The sequence below is a fragment of the Mytilus edulis genome, chromosome 3 (assembly GCF_963676685.1).
Source record: "Mytilus edulis chromosome 3, xbMytEdul2.2, whole genome shotgun sequence".
NCBI lineage: Eukaryota > Metazoa > Mollusca > Bivalvia > Mytilida > Mytilidae > Mytilus > Mytilus edulis.
The window spans coordinates 47,433,086-47,453,455 of NC_092346.1; the positions used below are offsets into that span (position 1 = coordinate 47,433,086).

General features: G+C 32.1%; 2 protein-coding genes across 2 annotated transcripts in view; both read left to right on the forward strand.

Moving 5' to 3' along the window:
* LOC139516659 (uncharacterized) overlaps positions 1-20,370 on the forward strand; it is a 117,558-nt gene that overhangs the window by 47,769 nt on the left and 49,419 nt on the right. The gene's annotated exons all lie outside the window — the stretch shown is intronic.
* Positions 1-20,370, forward strand: part of LOC139516660 (uncharacterized) — a 43,616-nt gene that overhangs the window by 18,918 nt on the left and 4,328 nt on the right. The window contains exons 6-9 of the mRNA XM_071306883.1: positions 8,815-9,135; positions 12,091-12,435; positions 13,357-13,557; positions 19,578-19,628. Coding sequence (XP_071162984.1) covers positions 8,815-9,135; positions 12,091-12,435; positions 13,357-13,557; positions 19,578-19,628 — 918 coding nt within the window. The remainder of the gene's footprint in view (positions 1-8,814; positions 9,136-12,090; positions 12,436-13,356; positions 13,558-19,577; positions 19,629-20,370) is intronic.

The window sequence follows — 20,370 nt, forward strand, 5'->3', positions numbered from 1 at the left end:
TCATATAACTACTCAATTTCCAAACAGTTACAGTTTTTCAACAGACTGTCGGAATTCCAATGGGAACTAATTGTGCCCTTCTTCTTGTCGACTTGTTTTTTTATTATTATGAGGCCGACTTCATATAGGAACTTCTTAGGAAGAAAGATAAGAAGTTAGCAATATCCTTTAACTTTACGTTCCGCTATAAAGATGATGTTTTCTCACTAAATACTACCCAATTTGGTGAATATGTTGAACGAATCTATCCCATCAAACTAGAGATAAAGTATACTATAGACACAGTTAAGTCTGCCTCATATTTTGACGTACATCTAGAAATTGACAATGAGGGTTGGTTAAAAACAAAACTGTATGACAAAAGAGATGGTTTCAGCTTCCAAATCGGAACTTTCTATTTGTATGTAGCAACATTCCAACCGCGCCTGCATACGGAGAATATATCCCCAATAGCTATGATATTCACGGGCTTGTATTTCCTATCATGACTTCCTTGATAGATGATTGCTGCTCACAAGGAAGCTATTAACCAAGTGTTCCAAATGGTGATGTTGCAATAATTTCTTTCGGAGTTGGTTGACCGTTGTGGAATAACCGTTTCATAGATGATTCGGATATGTTCCTTATGTCGTAATTACAATAACCTTCCCTTTTTACGAATGTGACCTACAGAATTAGAAGTTATGAAAGAATCTTTTTTTCAGTTAACGCTGGCAATATAAATTATAATCATGCATGTAGTTACGATATCAAAGTGCTACGTTATCATGGTTATGTTATTGTAGGACTGGTTTTTAATGATAAATTTTGCATAACATGTCAATGTGCGTATACGCGATATTCTAAAATTGTTTGCCTCTTGTTGAAAGGGAGTCTATCCAATTTAGCCGACGCGTATCTTATTAACCGAGGAAAGGGAGCTTACTCGAGTCGAAAACAAATTAAGTGTCAGGGTAGTTACTCGCCCTTCTTTAGCTAGGGTTTAACTAAGAATGCAAAATTCTATAGCTGAAGTTTCACAAAACACACACAAAAAACATATTGTTATCTAATTTACGGATTAGCTTAAACAAAAAAAGGCAGTTCTAGTATTTTAAGTTTGAATATATTAAGCCGGACGATTTTCGTTGGCAGATCAATTAATTGTATTATGTAAAGAAAAAAACTAAATTAATAAATAAAGATTGAATATATTATTTCCTTTTCCCTTTCAATTTTATTTTATTTAATCAAACAGTTATATGTTGCTTCAGTTTAAAATATATTTGTAGAACAATTGTTTTAATCTATTTTTCAATGGGTTAATTTGAAAGAAAAAAAAAATACATTCGGTTAAATGCGAGATATTGAGTATCACACTCTCACTTTTTATGAATTTACTTTATAGATGGATTGAATTGAAAAGTTAAAATTTGTTACTTTTTTTATTTTTTGTTCTGTTAACACTGACAATAAATCTATCATCAAGCGGCGTTTTGCATTTGCGCCGATCTGCATTTCATTTGCGCCGATTTTTTTTTTTCATTTGCGCCGATTTTTTTACAGGTAAATAACAGGTAAATTACAGGTGAAATGATATAAGAAGATGTGGTATCAGTGCCAATGAGACAACTCTCCATCCCAGTAATGTAATTTTCATTTATCATTAAAGATCTCTTCCGTTAGCCAGGGGCCTGGTTTTCGAAAGTATCTTATGACTAAGACATGTCTTATGATGGTCTAAGGACATGTCATAGTCGTAAGATATGTTTTCGAAAGTGTCCTAAGTTACGATTTGTCATAACTTTTGTCGTAAACTTAAGACCCCTCGCGACATGACTTATGATGGTCTTATGATTGTCAACTAAAATTTTAATTACTTTTCATGATTTTTTTGGCTTAATTTCATATTAATTGTAATAAAAATATTTGTTGTGTTTCTCGGTTAGCTAAATAGTAAAGATTTTATTACTACGTGAATTAAAATTTGAATCTCCGGCTACATACAATTTGGAATTTGTTTTCTAACTTATGGTTTTGTACAATAGATTTACATATTATTTCGTTCCTAGTATATTTAATAGTACTATATTCACGTATGTGCACGGGCATTTTGTTAAGCGGGTACTCGATGTACCGAATTTCACAGTTAAATAACAATGCATGTATGATGATACACGAAAGCGAAGTTCAAGATTAAACATATATTACAAATTAAATTTAAACAAATTATCAACTCATAATTCAATTCCTTTTTGTATAAAATTTCAGGTTTATGATAATGAAAAAAAAAAATTATTCGTAAAAATTAAGAATAGTAATAACTAATATGTTCATACTTTTCATTTTCATTCTTATATTTTATACTTTTTAAACATTATTTAAAATAATAGAAAATAATGTTCACTTATGACAGTCATAAGAGCATCATAGCTATGACTCTCTTAAGACAGCTTTGATTTACATCCTATGACATATCATATGATAGTCATAAGATGATCATAAAATATGATATATATCTTATGACATATCTTATGACACTTTCGAAAACCAGGCCCCTGTTGTACATATGTTATGAATTGTCAATTATAACATGTATATAACTGTTGTGTCCTGCTTAAAATCAACAAGTAAAAACCTATGATAAAAGCACTTAGTTTGTTTATACTAAAATGACGAATTAAAAATATATGTACAGCATTCAAATCCATAAAAACGGAATACATTCAAATCATAGGTCTGTTCTTTTTGAGTATGTTTAGGCAATACATCTAATATATTCCTTTCTTATGATTTTGTCTCTTCTATATTTGGCGTAATTGTCGATAACGAATGCCATCTTTTTTTTTGTCTGGCACACGTACTGGTGGGGGCATTTCTAGAGTTCGCATTTTCTCACAAGGAAGCTATTAAACCAAGAGTTCCAAATGGTGGAGTTGAGTTCATCCCTTCGTTAATTTTATGGACGCCAGCACTAATTGGTTGTCCATTATGGAATGTGTACTTGTACATTGTCTAAGAATGTATGACATTTGTCATCAGAAGGAGCGGAGCGTCAGACAATGTCAAACGTGAAGCAGTCATCGATTTCATTTAGGGAAAGGAATGGTAACCCGAAACATTGGGATAGCCATTTACCAATTGCAATGTCACTTGATTTGTCTTTATACTATGTGCTCAGCCAATGTAAAAGTATGAACTTACCTGTAAATCCAATTAGGAAAAAATATAAAATCGGCGAAAATGAAAAAATGAAATCGGCGCAAATGAAAGAATGAAAAATTTCAAAATCGGTGCAAATGTCATACGCCCTCATCAAGATGGGTTATTATATTTGTTTACATTAGAGATTTATAAGTGGATTGAAAATACAATAACTCTATAGCTACCTTTATGAAAGATTTAATGGAAAAACAATTATTGTATAAATTATTAATTTATTTTTGCATTAAATTAGCGATAAATTTAGTTTTAAGATTGGTTTAATTAAACATATATATTTGGTTAAATTTTAGATTTATTCAGTTATTAAACATGTAATAAATCTAGTTTTACCAGTGGTTTAATTATACATTTATATTAGTTTAAATTTTGTATTTATTTTGTATTATACATATGATAAATCTACTTTTATGGGTGGTTTAATTGCACAATTATATTTCCTTAAATTTTAGATTTATTTTTTATTAAACATATCATAAATCTACTTCTACAAGAAGTTTAATTGAACAATTATACTTTCTTAAATTTTAGATTTATTTTGTATTAAACGTATACTAAAACTATTTATACGAAACGTTTAACTGAAAACTTAAAATTGATTAAATCATTCATAAAATATCAATTCAATTTGACTTAAATTTAACACTGTAAGTTTAATCAAATTTAATCAATAATTAGACTTGGTTAAATGCATCATTTCATGCAGTGTACATCTTCTGACATCAGACTCGGACTTTTCTTGGACTGAATTTTAATGTGCGTATTGTTATGCGTTTACTTTTCTACATTGGATAGAGGTATAGGGGGAGGGTTGAGATCTCACAAACATGTTTAACCCCGCTGCATTTTTGCGCCTGTCCCAAGTCAGGAGCCTCTGGCATTTGTTAGTCTTGTATTATTTAAATTTTAGTTTCTTGTGTACAATTTGGAAATTAGTATGGCGTTCATTATCACTGAACTAGTATATATTTGTTTAGGGGCCAGCTGAAGAACGCCTCTGGGTGCGGGAATGTCTCGGTACATTGAAGACCTGTTGGTGACCTTCTGCTGTTGTTTTTTCAATGGTCGGGTTGTTGTCTCTTTGGCACATTCCCCATTTCCATTCTCAATTTTATTAAGATCAACGCATTGAGATTTATTAGTTAATTGGCTTTGGTCTGCTGTGTCGGTATTAAGTGATATAGATACAATAGATAATCGTTGATTCATGAAAAAGAAACCATGAGCCCGGAGGGCGAATGGTTTGTTTTTCATGAATTAACGCTTATCCATTGTATCTATAACTTAAACTATTGTGTTAATGCTTTTTTAAAAATAAAGTCTATTCGTAATTAGAATTACATCCCAGCTCTTTTGTTCTTACAGGGATGATCTGAGCCGGATCACCCCAGTTTGAGTTTCTTTGTTATGCATGCTTTCCTTCTCTAAGATTTTGGCGGGAATGTCAAATCCACTATAAAACTTATAATTAACTATGCAATTATACGGAAAGGACTATCTATCAAAATTCACGTAGAATGAATCCAATGTATATGCTGGGATTCGAACTCAAGACCTTAAGCATATCAAGCCACGACACAACCACTTCACCAGGAAGACTGGATACAAACCATCCGTAATTTAACACACTTAAAGGAAGCAAGATATATTTAAGTGGGGAGAGTTGGCAGACCTTTATTCAGTGGGCTGTAAACCCTTTTCATTAATAATTGAGTTGTCAGTTTGATTTTACACTTTTTTAAAAGTGGGGCGATTTTTTTCATAACGTGGCGATATCGATTGGGCCGATTGGCCAGTGGGGCGAGTTAACATTGTTTGATATCTACTCATCGTGTTCGGGTGTCAAAAAAGGGTATTAATCCTATAGTAATGTATAAAGTGTATTATAATGGTTGTGTGGCGTTCTAAACTAGATTTTATGAATTGTAAATAAGTTTTCGACAAATCTAAAACAGCTGGGATGTAAAATAGTTATCCCAATCGGACTTGGTGTGTCAGTGTAAGTTAACCCTCTGGCCACCGGCCATCGGGTTGATCTTACACTGACACACCGCGTCATCGTGGGATAACTATTAAGGTATTGTAAGTGAGTTTAAATAACCATGTAATCGTGTCAAACGATCGATTATAATAAATAAAATATCACAATGCTTAAAAAAATACAAATATATTAAAACACAACACGTCTGCCCATAAAGATCTTCATACTATCAGTCATCTGAATATTGTATTTTTTTTTTACAAAATAAGATATATTCGAACTTATTTCTATCAGAATTGAAAATGGAAATGAAGAATGTACGTGTGAAAAGGAAAACAACCCGACATAGAACATAATATATATATTGTGCATTTCAAAAGTATTCCAATTATTTTTTTTAAATAAACAGTCTTATTTTAGACTCATCACGATTTTCAGACATAGGAATTTGCGAATTAACAGTTGTAAACTAATGTAGTATGTAGTAAAACAGATGAAATCATATTATATTAATTCATATAAAAAGTAGACAAATAGAATGTATTCATTTTTGTTTCAAACATGTGGAAGAGCCAACAATAATCCGATAATAAACGAGCAAACTTGCTTTTATTAAACAAAATATCCACAATAAAACAAAAACTAGAAAACTAGTTAATAGGAACAACAAAGAGAATTCAGGGATTGGAACCTAAACAGACAAGTCCGTACCTAAATCTCATTTATCTTAACCATGACACCTCTTGGCTACCAATTCATACTAATTTAAACATTTCCCTATTTTGTAAATATAAAGGTAAAGCCCTGTATGTATGTTGTACCGATGTATGTCATATATTCATTTATATTATATAAAATATAAAATCTAAATCGTAACCGATTGATAGCCAAGAGGTTTCGTTGATATGTTGATGTCAGTAACACGTAAAAGAATTCATGGACGGGTTCGACTCCCAGTGAAGGTATATAGAAATTACAAAAATAAAAGGTAAGTTTTTAAATAAATTCCGTTAGTGAACAGAAATCAGTAAATTAGTCTATTCAAACTTAATGAAATTAGTCACACAAAGGAAACAAAAGAATACAATATCGTGAGTCCTTTTCAGCGACAGATTTAGAAGCGTTGATTCTGTATTAGATAAAATACAAAGGTAACAAAGAAACAGGCCGGTAACAACCGTTGCCGGATAGTTTTTCTGCACGAGTAGTCAGGTCAAGGTCCGAGGCGATAGCCGAGGACCTTGATCTGACTACAAGTGCAGAAAAACTATTCGGCTGGTTGTAACCGGCCTGTTTCTTTTGTTACTTTTGTTTTTTCTCTGACTTGTACGATGTTTCAAGTAATAATACTTTAAGCAAGACTAAACATTTGAGAAACTTGGATAGCCACTAAAGCAGTAAATGTACATTTTGTAAGTTATAGTATAAACACATTTTTTTTTTCATTTCCTTCAACCGAGATTTTTTTTTCAAGAAAAAAAATCAGGAATCTAATAATTTGAAGAAAAAAAAAGAACCATTTCAAGTTAAAGATAAATGTTGTACACATTTAAGACTTTTTAAAAGGCAACTTCTTAAAACAGTAATATACTAAGGAATATTTTAGTGGTTAGTAAGATAACGTTTGATTTTTATGAATAAAACGGAAAGCGGGGAGGGGGAGGGGGGCTATTTCATTTTAAAATACACAGGCTGTGATCTTTATTTTTGATGAAAAATTGCAGGATGAGCCATTCAATCCCCTCATTCCCCCTTAACAAAAAATCGTAAAAATCGCGCGTTTGTTGCCAACTACATGAATTAAATATGCAGTGGTGGGGGTCCCGGGGGTTGGAACAACCCTTTTTTGAAGATCAATGTATTTAAATGGGGACATAAAGTTTGACCCCCCTGTTTTGGTCTGGATTTAGACATGGATCTGCCACTGATATAAATTCGATAACAATATACTGGTATCAAAAGAATGAATTTCCTACTTCATTAGTGAATTTTGTCTTAATATTATATATATTCAGGAATATACTTTGATTTTGTTTTTAAATTCATGCTCGTCTCTAGATCTGCAAGTGTTGATCGTGATTAAACACGTGTTACTATATGATCCAATCGCAGCTTACCGCTCAAAATTGATGACATAAGTTGAATGATTTTCTTCTAGATTTGCTGCTTATTTGGACGTGTATTACATGAACACTTTTTGTTTATAGGATCAATCGTGCCGATTGGTGAGTTGATAGGTATTTTATCTTTTGATATTAGATTTGATTTTTATTTACTTATTTCCTGTCTTATTTTTATTGAAATGTTCACGTCAGTATCATCCTTTCTTTACTTTTAGCATTGTCCAAAATACTATTCATGTCCATATATTGAAGAAAACATTTTTTGACCAGAAATTTTGCTTCATAAAGGGGGCGGTATGTTCTTTTTGAGTATATTAACTATTTACTTTTCAACGCCATCACCCAAATGTTTTTGTTTAAATTAGCACCAGGGGCGGATCAAGTCATTTTAAAAAGGGGGGTTCCAACTATATGTCCCCATTCAAATGCATTGATTGGCCAACAAGAAAGGGGGGTTCCAACCCCCCGAACCCCCCCCCCCCCCCCCTTGGATCCGACAATGAACACTATTAACGGCATTTGGAAAATCAGGAATCATTCAAAACATTAATTTGTCATCTGCTTGACCATCATAATTTTTTTCTCATAAAATTTGGGATCAAAATATCTATTTTAGGAGAAAACCATACCTCCAACTATTGAAGTTAAATGTGTAATCCCTTAGTGAACTGATGTGAATAGTATTTAACTGGAAATGTTTGAAACAAGATATTGATGCTAACGTAAATATTTTTTTCAACAAAAAGACAGGAAATAAGTCGATGAACCAAACAATTCAAATCTAATTGAAAGTTAAAGTGCCCATGAACTCACCTATCATGCACGAGTGATTCTATTCATAAAAAGTGTCCGTGTAACAACTAAAAAGAGTCCGTGTATCGTCTAAAAAGAGTCCGTGTAACACCCGTTAATGTACTGTTTTTCTATAGCTCTGCGGGGGGCAATGTTGTACAAAGAAAAATAATCCACGGTAAATGAATAGGCTGACGTCACCACAATGGTTTAACTTTGGATCATACGCTTGATGTGTATTTATTATGTTTGAAACATTTTGTATAAAAAATGATACCAGTACCGTCAGTGACGCCCTTATTGTATTTTCAATAAATTTTATTTTTAAGCATACCGTACATATTTTTTTCGAGTGTGTTTAATTTTCGCTAAAGAAACGCAAAAAATTTGACCCAGTATAAGTTTCCCTTCCATTTTCTCAGATTTATCAAAATTTAAAAATGTTTTATATATAATACTGTTAATTATGGAGTCATTTGTGTTGTTCAACAGATCAAATGAATGAGCTTATTTTTTTCTTTTTTGGTGTAAGCTTTTTTGTTTTTGTATTAGTATTATTGTACGTCTAGATAAAGAAGAATTGTTGGGCATTTTAAAGAGAAATATGTTATATGATTTTCAATTTCAAAAATGTAGCATATTTTCAGTTAGTATTCAGATAATCAACTTACATGCAATTACTGTATAACAAATGTATGACAATGGTTCTACTTTTAGATGTTTCCTGTAATAATGTGAATGTTCTGTTAAATTCTGGGCCAGTGTCATTGAGCTGTGTATTCAACGATACAGATTTTACAATGATAAATGTAACCTTCACAAAGTTAGGAGAATCAGAAGGGGTGACAATATGTAATATTTACAGCAATACTACTATTGTGATGCTGACCATGCAAGCTATGGTTGAAATAACTTTGTCCAACAATATCATTAATGTTACGATTCTACACACGATCTGCGAAAATGAAGGTACATTTGGAGTTGTAATGGATATCAATGGCAATTCAGAGATGGACCAAGGAAAATTCACTGTGTTCAGTAAGTAACTATATATTAAAATTGAACAATAATAAAGGTATTGATTCACATAATGTATAAACATATGTATGATACACATACTCTCAAACTGGATATATATGTCGTTGCAAGTAAAGAACAGTTTTTTTTATTGTTAAAGGTACAATTGAAAATAACAAAGAATTGCAATTATAACCAATACTGTTTTTCGCCTCAAACTAAGGCCATTTGATTTTCTGGGGGGCTATGGATTTTTTACCGGACAATTTTTTTTCCGCCTTTGTCGAAAAACAATCGATTTTTTGGCGACAAGTCAAGAACAATTTTTCAATTTTATCATTACAAATAGTGGCAGCTGAGGGTGAAACAAACACTTTTTTTTCTCAGGGTAAAAAAAAAAATATTTCTCCAAAAACTGGGAACAAACTTTTTTTTCCACAAAAAATATCCATAGCCCTACCCTCCCCCACCCGAAAATCAAATGGTTGCTGCCTAACCCTAAAAACCTGTCGATTACTCCTGTGAACTTTCTTTGTCGTTTTTATCAATAAAGAACTCTCATCGCGGTTTAAAAAATGTTTTCCTTCGCCCAATCGTCAATAGCAAAACAATTTACCAGTGGACTGATTTATGATAATATGTATGATTATCAAGATTATTATTTCAGTTTGCCTACAATTATACGAGTCATTTGACATCTTACTGATGAAGGATATTAATTACCCGAAATATTCAATATTTGTCATGATTTAACTTATTTGTTTGTGATGTTAAACCCTGTTTCCCAAAACAGTGCTTTTTCAGTGTGTGCATCTTTTTTTACAACCGTTGAAAATATCGGAAAAAAATGTGTTTTATTTTTTATTTTATTTTTACTTGAAAGGTCAAGTGAGCTGTTCTCGTAACTTGTCGTCCGTCTTCTTCGTCATTTGTAAACATTTACAAAAATCTTCTTCTCTGAAACTAATGGCCCAAATTTAACCAAACTTGACCACTATCATCACTAGGGTATCTAGTCTAAAAATGTATCCGCTGACCTCGCCTGCCAATTAACATGGTCATCATGGTTAAAAATAGAACATAAGGGTAAAATGCAGTTTTTGGCTTATATCTCTGAAACTAACGCATTTAGAGCAAATCTGACAGGTGGCAAAAATGTTTATTAGATTAAGATTTATCTACGAGAAATTTTCAGTGGAATCCGGCAATCCGTTGGGTTGCTTCCCCTAAGTTGGTAGTTTTACGGATATTTTGCAGTGTTTTGTTTTTATCTTAGACATCATTAAAATATCTACTCTCTAATACTATTAATTATGTCTTTAACCTCATGTAACATGATTTTCAAAGCATCGGTTATTACATGTGAGCGATACAGGTATTTGCAATGAGTAATATGTCAATGTAACTTATAAAATGGATGTAATAGAGACCTAGAGTATCTTGATTTAAGATCATTGGTCCAATTAACAGAAAGTGCTTCAAGGTCAAAGGTCAAGGTCATTTCCTAAATGTTGTCCTTTGCTTGTGTGTGCATACTATCTTATGTTCATAATTAAATAACATAAACGGTACCAATTTTCCTGCACCAGATGCGCGTTTCAACAATGCATGTCTCTTCAGTGATTCTCGTGGCCAAAATATTTGAAATCCAAAGCTTATCTAAAAGATGAAGAGATATAATCCAAAAATTCCAAGAAGTATAGCAAAATCTGTGAAAGGAATCAGAGCTTTGAATGAGGGAGATACATTCCTTAATTTATAATAATTTCTAACATTTTGTAACAGCAAATTTTAATAACACACAAAATCCGTATTTTCATGCCAGTTCCGAAGTACTGGCTACTTGGGGCTGGTGATACAGTCCACCAGCAGAGGCTTCAACCCAGTGGTAGTAATAACATTAACGGTACCAATTTTCCTGCACCAATTAACTGTAAACAAAACTTTTAATTTTTGAAAAATTAAGGCTTTTCTACATCAGGAATAGATTACCTTAACCGTACTTGGCATAACTTTTAGGAATTTTTGGTCGTCAATGCTCTTCAACTTCGTACTTCATTTGGCCTTTTCAACATTATTTGATTCGAGCGTCACTGATGAGTCTTTTGTAGACGAAACACGTGTCTGGCGTAAATATAAAATTGTGGTCCTGGTATCTATGATGAGTTTATATACCATTGAAGCTCGGTATGAAAGAACTGAGGCTAATATTTTGAGCTGTTGAGATGGAGAAATGGTGAATTCAGTCAAAATTTATCTGACAATATGTTATAGAAAAAATGGTACCGTTAATGTTATTATAAGAGTTATTAGCCCTACAATGTTGTAATTTAAGGTTTATCGAATTTAAGGTGGTATGGGAGCCTAAAATAAAAATGATAGAATATTTTCATTCTTTGCCAAAACCTAGCTATATATAGTATCTATTGATATATGTTCAAAAATATAATAAAAATGATAGGTCACCGTGCATTTTCTCAGGCTTTCAGGTTGTGAAACAAATGACATTTTATATGGACTAAACAGGAAAAAAAAACCATTTTGTGATTAGAAACTTAACAAAATGATAAAATTGTAAAATAAATAAAAAGATAACCTTTAGACAATGTTTTGAGAATATCAAAAGAAAAGGTAGGGTCACTGTACGTTTCTTCCGGCTAAAATACAAAATAGGAAAATTCCATGTATTTTCCTTCAGAAAATGCACTGTTTTAGAGTAACCTCCCCTTAAAGTGCCAATTAAATGACATTTAAAAACAAACACCAATAATCTACACTTGTAAAACTATTAATATGTTTAAGTCATATTCTTATAATTTGGTTCTTTTAGATGAAAATGCACATTAAATATCTGCATTCCTGCTTCAAATTTTGCTAACTTGATAGAAATTTGGACCTTACGTTCTCTTTTTTTTTTAAATTAGCATGTAGCATGGCATGAAATAATTATTACTTAATTTTGAGATCTATTTTCAGATACTCCAGGTTCACCAGTTCTTACTTTGAGCGAAGATCAGGTTGTTGATTTAGGATTTTACAGGGACACTGGTGCTCATTCATGCACAGGGATTGTGGGATATCCAGCAATGGACCTAATATTAGAAATTTTATATATCAATACAACAGTATATCATGAAATTCAAGATGCCAAAGTCAAAGATTTTAAAAGAAATACAAGTATAGCTTCTTGTCAGAGTAGACAAGAAATCACATTTGGATTATTGTTCACAGCTGACATGGATGAAGCCAAAATACGATGTAGACCGTTAGAAGTGCTTGATAATAAAACTTTTGCCGAAGCGTCTTTGTTCCTTATTCCAAGTAAGTGTTAAAATAATATTTTAAGGTAAATCTATTTATAGATGGGCAGATTTGAAGGAAAAAAGATACTGGACAGAAGCAAAGTTTTAAATGAGAATGAGAATGCATACATTTGAGTAGTTGATATAACAAAGAGCAAGGTTTTCATAGATTTTTTTTTGGGGGGAATAGTCAACTCTAAATAAAGTGACACATTATTTGATGATATACAAATTATTTTTAATAAGCATGCATCTAATACAAATATAAAGTACTGACAATTACTTAGTATTTGTTCCGTTATTATAATGTTATAGTTAATATGTTTCCTTGGGTTTTTGTTTTTGAAACGGGTTTGTTTTCTTTTAAGCGATGTATGCCATTTACACAACGGTAAACAACTCATCCCTTTTTTCAATTCAAATTTAAGAATGTCTTAAAAAAGTGAGACTTTACCAAATTTAAAGAATTTGAAAATAAGTGCCTATAAATTACCTTTTGAAAAATGTGTGTTCGGAAATTTCATTGAAGATGACTTGTTTCGATGAAATATCCTTCAATTGAACACTTATTACATGTAATGCTAGATTCTGCTCTTGAAATATGTAATTTTAGATACAATACATGAATATATTTGGTTTTTTTTCTATGGTCGGGTTGTTGTCTCTTTGGCGCATTCCCTATGTCCATTCTCAATTTTATTTGGCTTCTTTATGTGAATTTGAAGGAAAAACATCCAACAATACACTTTTAAAGAAAACAAGACGTAACATAAGGTAAAGTTTGATCTGTACTACTCAAAACTTGAAAGTTGACAACTAGTAAAACAGAAATCATGGCATTTGTCATATATCTTGAATTCAAAGGTAAAATTAGTCACTAAATATATAGCAAACAATAAAAGTTTTAATTGCCTGTAAGGAACTTCATTTCAAATTTTAGGAGATATTTGTGCATGTGGGTCATCAGGATCTTATCGCGGGCATCCAGGTAGATGTGACTCAAAAGTGTTATGCTTAGAAGACAAAGGCATAATGTTCCCAAGAGGAATTGCTTGTTCAAATGGAGAGTGCCGTGACAGCATTACCGGAGAATGTTCTAGTAATTGTTCAGCTGAAGTATGTCAACAAGAAGTTCCTATTGGTATGTCAAATGGAGTGAAATTCATCCAATTCATTTTATTCTAAGAAAAAAAGAGTTTGGAATAAAAATGAGATTACCAACTATTGATAATAAACTAGTAATAAATCACCAAAAAAAAATAATCAATTCAGTTGTCAAAAGATGTCCCTTAAGGATTTTCGCATGTCGTGATTTGGATTTTTGTCAGATTATCGGAATCCTCTGGTTTATTAATTTGAATGCCTTACAAAACTGCCCATTGATCCCCATTTTTCTTTAATAAATTTTTCGCATGCATAATAATAGGCCATTTGTAAAAGTCTTATAAAGTCTTATTTATGTTTTAATAGTTTTTGAGAACTTTATTTTTCAATGATGAAGCTACATGTATGAAAAATCAAGAGAGAATATTTTCCCAACATAATTTCAATGGTTAATATCTCGGAAACAAGCACATTGACCTCTATATATTTGTTTGCTTTATTATTCCTGAATTAATCCCTTATCAATATATAATAGTTTTATGAAAAGCTATTTATTTTGAAACTTAGTAGCGAACTTCCTTAAAAAGAGTGTCGATCAGATAAATAAGATTGACCAACACCCGTTTTAACAACAATTTTTAGTAATATACCTTTTTTTTCATTCATTGTCAAAACTCGCATCTGGTGCAAACACATGGACTCGTTAATATTATAATAGAACGGATTGAATGTTTCCTAAATGACTGTAATTAAAACATCCCTCTGTTCCGTAAAATGCACGGATACAAACATTTTATTAAACTCCATTCTCATAAAAATGTACATCGGAACTAAACACATTTATTATTAATAAACCAGTTGTTGGCATGACACAGGTTATGTTCTTCTCATACATGTTATGATGGTATGATACTAAACCCCTCACAGGGAGGATTGTGCCTGATATTCATATGATGAAGACATAATTTTTCAATCAGTTTAATTGAAGTCTGGAGCTGGCATGTAAGTTAACTGCTAGTAGTCTGATGTTATTTATGTATTATTGTCATTTTGTTTATTTTCTTTGGTTACATCTTCTGACATCAAACTCGGACTTCTCTTGAACTGAATTTTAATGTGCGTATTGTAATGCGTTTACTTTTCTGCATTGGCTAGAGGTATAGGGGGAGGGTTGAGACCTAACAAACATGTTTAACCCCGCCGCATTTTTGCGCCTGTCCCAAGTCAGGAGCCTCTGGCCTTAGTTAGTCTTGTTTTATTTTAACTTTTAGTTTCTTGTTTACAATTTGGACACCCCAAGGGTGACTGGGGTATAGAAATATGGTCACTTGGTCTTCTCCCGACTGGCAGTAAAACGCTTGCCGAAGTGGGGCGTCCGTTTGGCTGTGCGGGATGTATCAAGTTTACAGTCACGTCCGGTCAGAAAGGGAACGTTAAATCCGATGCCTCGTGTAAAGAGATTTCCACGCTCTTTGCACGTTAAGAACCCTTGCAACAACTCTCTGAGGGGTCCGTAGGTGGCCTGTTGCAAGGCAAAATTTTTGTCTCTATCCAATATACCTTCATTTTCTAGTGGCACTCCAAATTTCCTCGACCATCATCCTCTATTATAACAACCTACTTATTGTGTTTATTGTTAACTTGTTCTCGTCCTGAATATGCATGAAATATTTGCCACTGGACGTTAAGAAACCAACAATCAATCTTGTTTACAATTTGGAGTTTAGTATGGCGTTCATTATCACTGAACTAGTATATATTTGTTTAGGGGCCAGCTTAAGGACGACTCCGGGTGTGGGAATTTCTCGTTTCATTGAAGACCTGTTGGTGACCTTCTGCTGTTGTATGCTCTATGGTCGGGTTGTTGTCTCTTTGACACATTCCCATTTCCATTCTCAATTTCATATGTATCAAGATAAATTATAACTAACTGTTTTATGTTCTGAAGATTCAACACATTTTGTGAAATAATTAATCATGCTGATAAGTAAGATCTTTGCTTTTGTCAAAAATTTAATTAGACATCTTTTATACGTTTTGAGCATAATAACGCAAACATTTTTAAAGTCTTAAATCATATATATCAAGTCAAAATAAATAATACAGAGATACAACTATGTTCTGTTATAGAGAAAATAATGATAAACACTCAGGATGCATTGCAATGTCAATGTTTCAAAAACACATATTTGAATTGACATAAGGTAAACATACATATTGATCATTTCCCGTCGAATTGATTACTTGATATTTTTCTTTCAGCAAGCGCAAGGTATTAAATTAATTATAAGACAAAAAAGTTAATATTGTCATCTTTGAAACCTTCCCCTGGTCTTCCAAACGAAATATATCATTTAAGGTAGCACAATACAAAGATTTTATAACTACAACTCCTAAGTTTTAAAATGCTGTAACTTTCTTAATAATGTTTGAAAATTTATAAAAGTGGTAGTTTTGGATAGCTGACAGATAACTCTTTCAAATCAATGCTTTGTTAGTATCATGCAATTATGTAACCAATTGCAATGTTAATTGTGTCTAAAATATTTTTCACCAAATTTCCACTTTCAAATGTTATTAGCTTCAGCATAGGTATCCCTAGAGGGTTGATTTTATTATATGTTGTTCCTATGACCATTATCTACAAAATAATGTCTCAGATTTTAGATAGAATGTACAGAACAAATTTTACACCTAATCAAATAAAAGCAGCAGTAGTATACCGCTGTTCAAAACTCATAAATCTATGGACAAAAAACAAAATCGGGGTAACAAACTAAAACTGAGGAAAACGAATTAAATATTAGAGGAGAACAACTAAAACAACATTAAAATGTAACACACACAGCAACGGACTAAGCATTAGACAACATCCGATGAGAATAACCAAGATAACATCAAAACCAATTACATGAATTTGGGATAGAAAAGTACCGTGACACGTCTTATAGTAATGTGAATTCAAACTCAAAAATAGGAGAAAACAAACGACTCAACGTAAACATGTCAAACATTATCCTCTTTTATGTGGTTAGGATGTTAACGCTTATTAGAGATTTGTGAGAGAATGGAATACCATAAGGACAATTTGAGACATTCTTTTGAAGCCCATGATGTGTTGATTAAGATTTCGTTAAAATTTTCTGTATAGTTTAAGAAATAATACAGCTAAATTCATTCAAGTGAACTTACCCAGATTTTGCCACTAATTACATAATAATTAATTACATAATTATTGCATAATCAAAATATTGCAACCATTTAGAAGATTGATCTTTTATCTGTCTATATATACCTCTTTTATTATTTTCAATGCATTCATACGAAAGTTACAGCATTTTAAAGGTTAGTGATTGGAAGTAAAACATCTTTGTATTGTGCTACCTTAAGGAGATGGGAAGACAATAAACACATTTTCCGTTTATAATTCACTAGAACATACCCACGAAATCGCGAGCATATAAAGCTTGTGAACTGTTGTAGGATGATTTTTTGTTAAAGATATTATGTATGGAGAATTACATAAAAGGTATCTCCTTTTTCGAAAGTCCGATATTTGTTTCCTTTCTGTTAAATTCAATTATATTCGTGTTTCTGGCCTACGACCACAAATATTCTTCTCCTTTGCTACATTGCTTCTTTTGGTAAAAGTCAAATCAAATTAAAAATTTGCACCGTTCCAAACATGAAATAAATGTAAATGCTTATATATAGACCATTATTAGTCTAAAAAATATGCTTCTATGACAATCCATCAATTTTTTTTTTGAGAGCCTTATTAACATGCCAATGGTAGGATTTGAATCATGAAAAAATTACTAATACCGACTAAGGCTTATTTGAGGGGTTGTCGATCGGAGGGGTCCTAATCCCGAAATCCCATACTCCTTGCTTAAAACCATGAAATCCCGAGATGCAGAATTTAAAGAAATTCATATCCTGAAATCGAAAAATATATTCCCGGATCCCGTAAGGATCAATCCCCTAATCCCGAGCTTAAAAACGCCCGATCCCGACGCCCCGAAGAAGGTCCTGACTCCCTCTAATCTCTACCTTACTTTCATTTTTGCCAAATCACTATTTTCCCTTTTAACAATAAATTTTTATGCCTCAATTATGGGCACTAGGTTTTCTAGTCTGTGCATCCGTGCGTTCCGTCGTCCGTCCGTCTCGTTCGTCTGTCCCACTTCGGGTAAAAGTTTTTGGTCGAGGTAGTTTTAGGTGAAGTTGAGCATGTTTTACTTATTTTAATATATATGCAAGTGGTATGACCCCTTAAATAGTAAACATTTCAAAGAAAACAGTAAACAGAATCAGGGACTTTCTATACTAACATAGAAATGGTCTGACATAATACAGAGAGTCTCTATATATAAAAGTAGTATAATCGCAGTTTACATGTAGATAAACCCGAAAAATATTGTCCTCTCTAAGGATGTATAATAGCTGTTTTTTGCGATATAAACACCATGATATGGAGAACGCTCTACGATTAGTTTTACTTCTGTCACATGTTTTACTTGTTTTAAAAGAAACTGGTATGACCCCTTAAATAGTTAACATTAAAAAAAAACAGTAGACAGAATACAGAGAGTCTCTATATATTAAAGTAGTATAATCGTAGTTTACATGTAGATAAACGCAAAAAATCATTGTCCTCTCTAAGGAGTATATAGTTGTGGTTCTTGCGATCTAAACACTACGATATTGAGAACGCTCTGATTGGCTTATCTATTTTTCATTTTTGTTATATAGCATGCGATTGGTTGTATTTGTGCATGTTTCAAAACGGAAGTCTTATCTATGACAAAAAGTCAGTCTGAGGACGGAATCATATCCGGACTCCTTTTTTGTCGTTTTTCTCCAAAAATAACTCAATCTGAATAATCATAAGAATGAATGACAAATGCGACTATGCATGTTACCTATAGGACACAGAGGCATGATGATTGATTTATTGTGGAAGGAAGAGAAGCGACACGCAAAATGAGGTCTTCTCGTTTAATAGTATAGATTAGCCGTAATGTACCTGGAGTGTCTTTCCTCAGCTTGGATTTTGAAGTTGCAATTAAAACCGGTCTAAATCTTCAGTATATACCAATTCTATTTTAGAATCAACAAAGTTAAACAAAAGTATATAATATACAAACAAAACACATTTTTTTACTTTACATTGCGTTGTACATTTATTGAGGAAACATATGAGTTACATTATAATGGTATCAGGAGCAGCAGAGTCGACAGGTTAACATCAGAGAGAATTCATAAGTATGATATCAGCTACATTTTGAAAGTTGTCGACAAATCTCTCAATTTAATCTATACACAATCTATCTTAAGACATGATCATGATCACAAAATTAAACATTGATAATTTAAATATATATAACAGGTTTTTTTAAGACGAACTATTAAAGGCAATTATATAATACTAAGTACTTAAAAAAGTATGCAACATAGAATAACAAAAGAAATATACATCCTATCGTAAACCTTGAAGAAATGTGTTCACAAAAATGTTACATTGAAATAAGTTTATTTTGAGTGTTTCAGACAGTGGTGTTTCATAAAGCTGTTGAATATTATAAAAATATTTTATCCAAAATTTCAGCACTAGCAAACAGAAATATTTCAATCAAACAATTTTCTTTTAATCATTTCCATAACATTATTGTAAAACGTATGCTGTTTCAATAACGATTTACTTTTAAAAATTATTTGTTTTGTTATGTTGGGATATTTTGGGGAGAGGGGATACATATATGTAGTATAGCAGTCATCAATTATAGAAAGTAAGTGGCAGAAGTAAAGTTTTTATCAATCATAAAACAACGTAACAATTTAGTAGCAGGCAAAATAAACTGAACGAACAAGTCAATTTCACTAAGATTGTTTCTGTAACTTAAGTAAATTTGCAAAACCAGCTGGTATCTTTTTGAAATTTCCTAACCGAAAAGCTAAAAATTATAACAAAGCAGTGGTGAGTCGGTCATATTGCTGTAACATTACTTAATACAAATGTAATTACATCTTATTATGCAATAATTGTCTTTTCAGATTTCTGTACAACAACAACGCCTCCTACAACAACTCCATTACCTTCAAAAGGTAAGATTGTACATGTCCAGATCGAATGAAAGATGTTATGACTGTAACAAATATTGCAATTGTAATAACAAAAAATCAGGAGTCAACCCTCGATAGGGATGGCAAATAATTTTACAGTCTATGTCATCGAAATTTTCACCTAGGTCATTCGACGAAAATCAATTATTTAAAGTAAAATAATAATACAGTTCGATATAAATGGCCATATCCTACTCGTCAATTCAATTTAATGCCTCTTGTCATAATTTTATATATTTACTATATATATAGATAATCGTTGATTATCTCAACAAGATTGGTTTTCTCGATTGAGCCTGGTACGGATCAAAGGAAAAATGCACAAAATAGCGATAAACATTTATATTGCAATATCATTTAAAAAGATAACTCATGTCTGGCCTTTGTTAGTCTTGTACTTTTTTAATTTTAGTTTCTTGTGTACAATTCGGACATTAGTATGGCGTTCATTATCACTGAACTAGTATATATTTGTTTAGGGGCCAGCTGAAGGACGCCTCCGGGTGCGGGAATGTCTCGCTACATTGAAGACCTGTTGGGGACCTTCTGGTGTTGTTTTTTTCTATGGTCGGGTTGTTGTCTCTTTGACACATTCCCCATTTCCATTCTCAATTTTATTGAAATGTTTTAGTGCTAAGATGTCATTGTTGCCAAGCCTTTATAAATGATTTTGGTATGAAGTTTGTATCAAACAAATGGTACGATAGCTATTATAGTGTTTAAT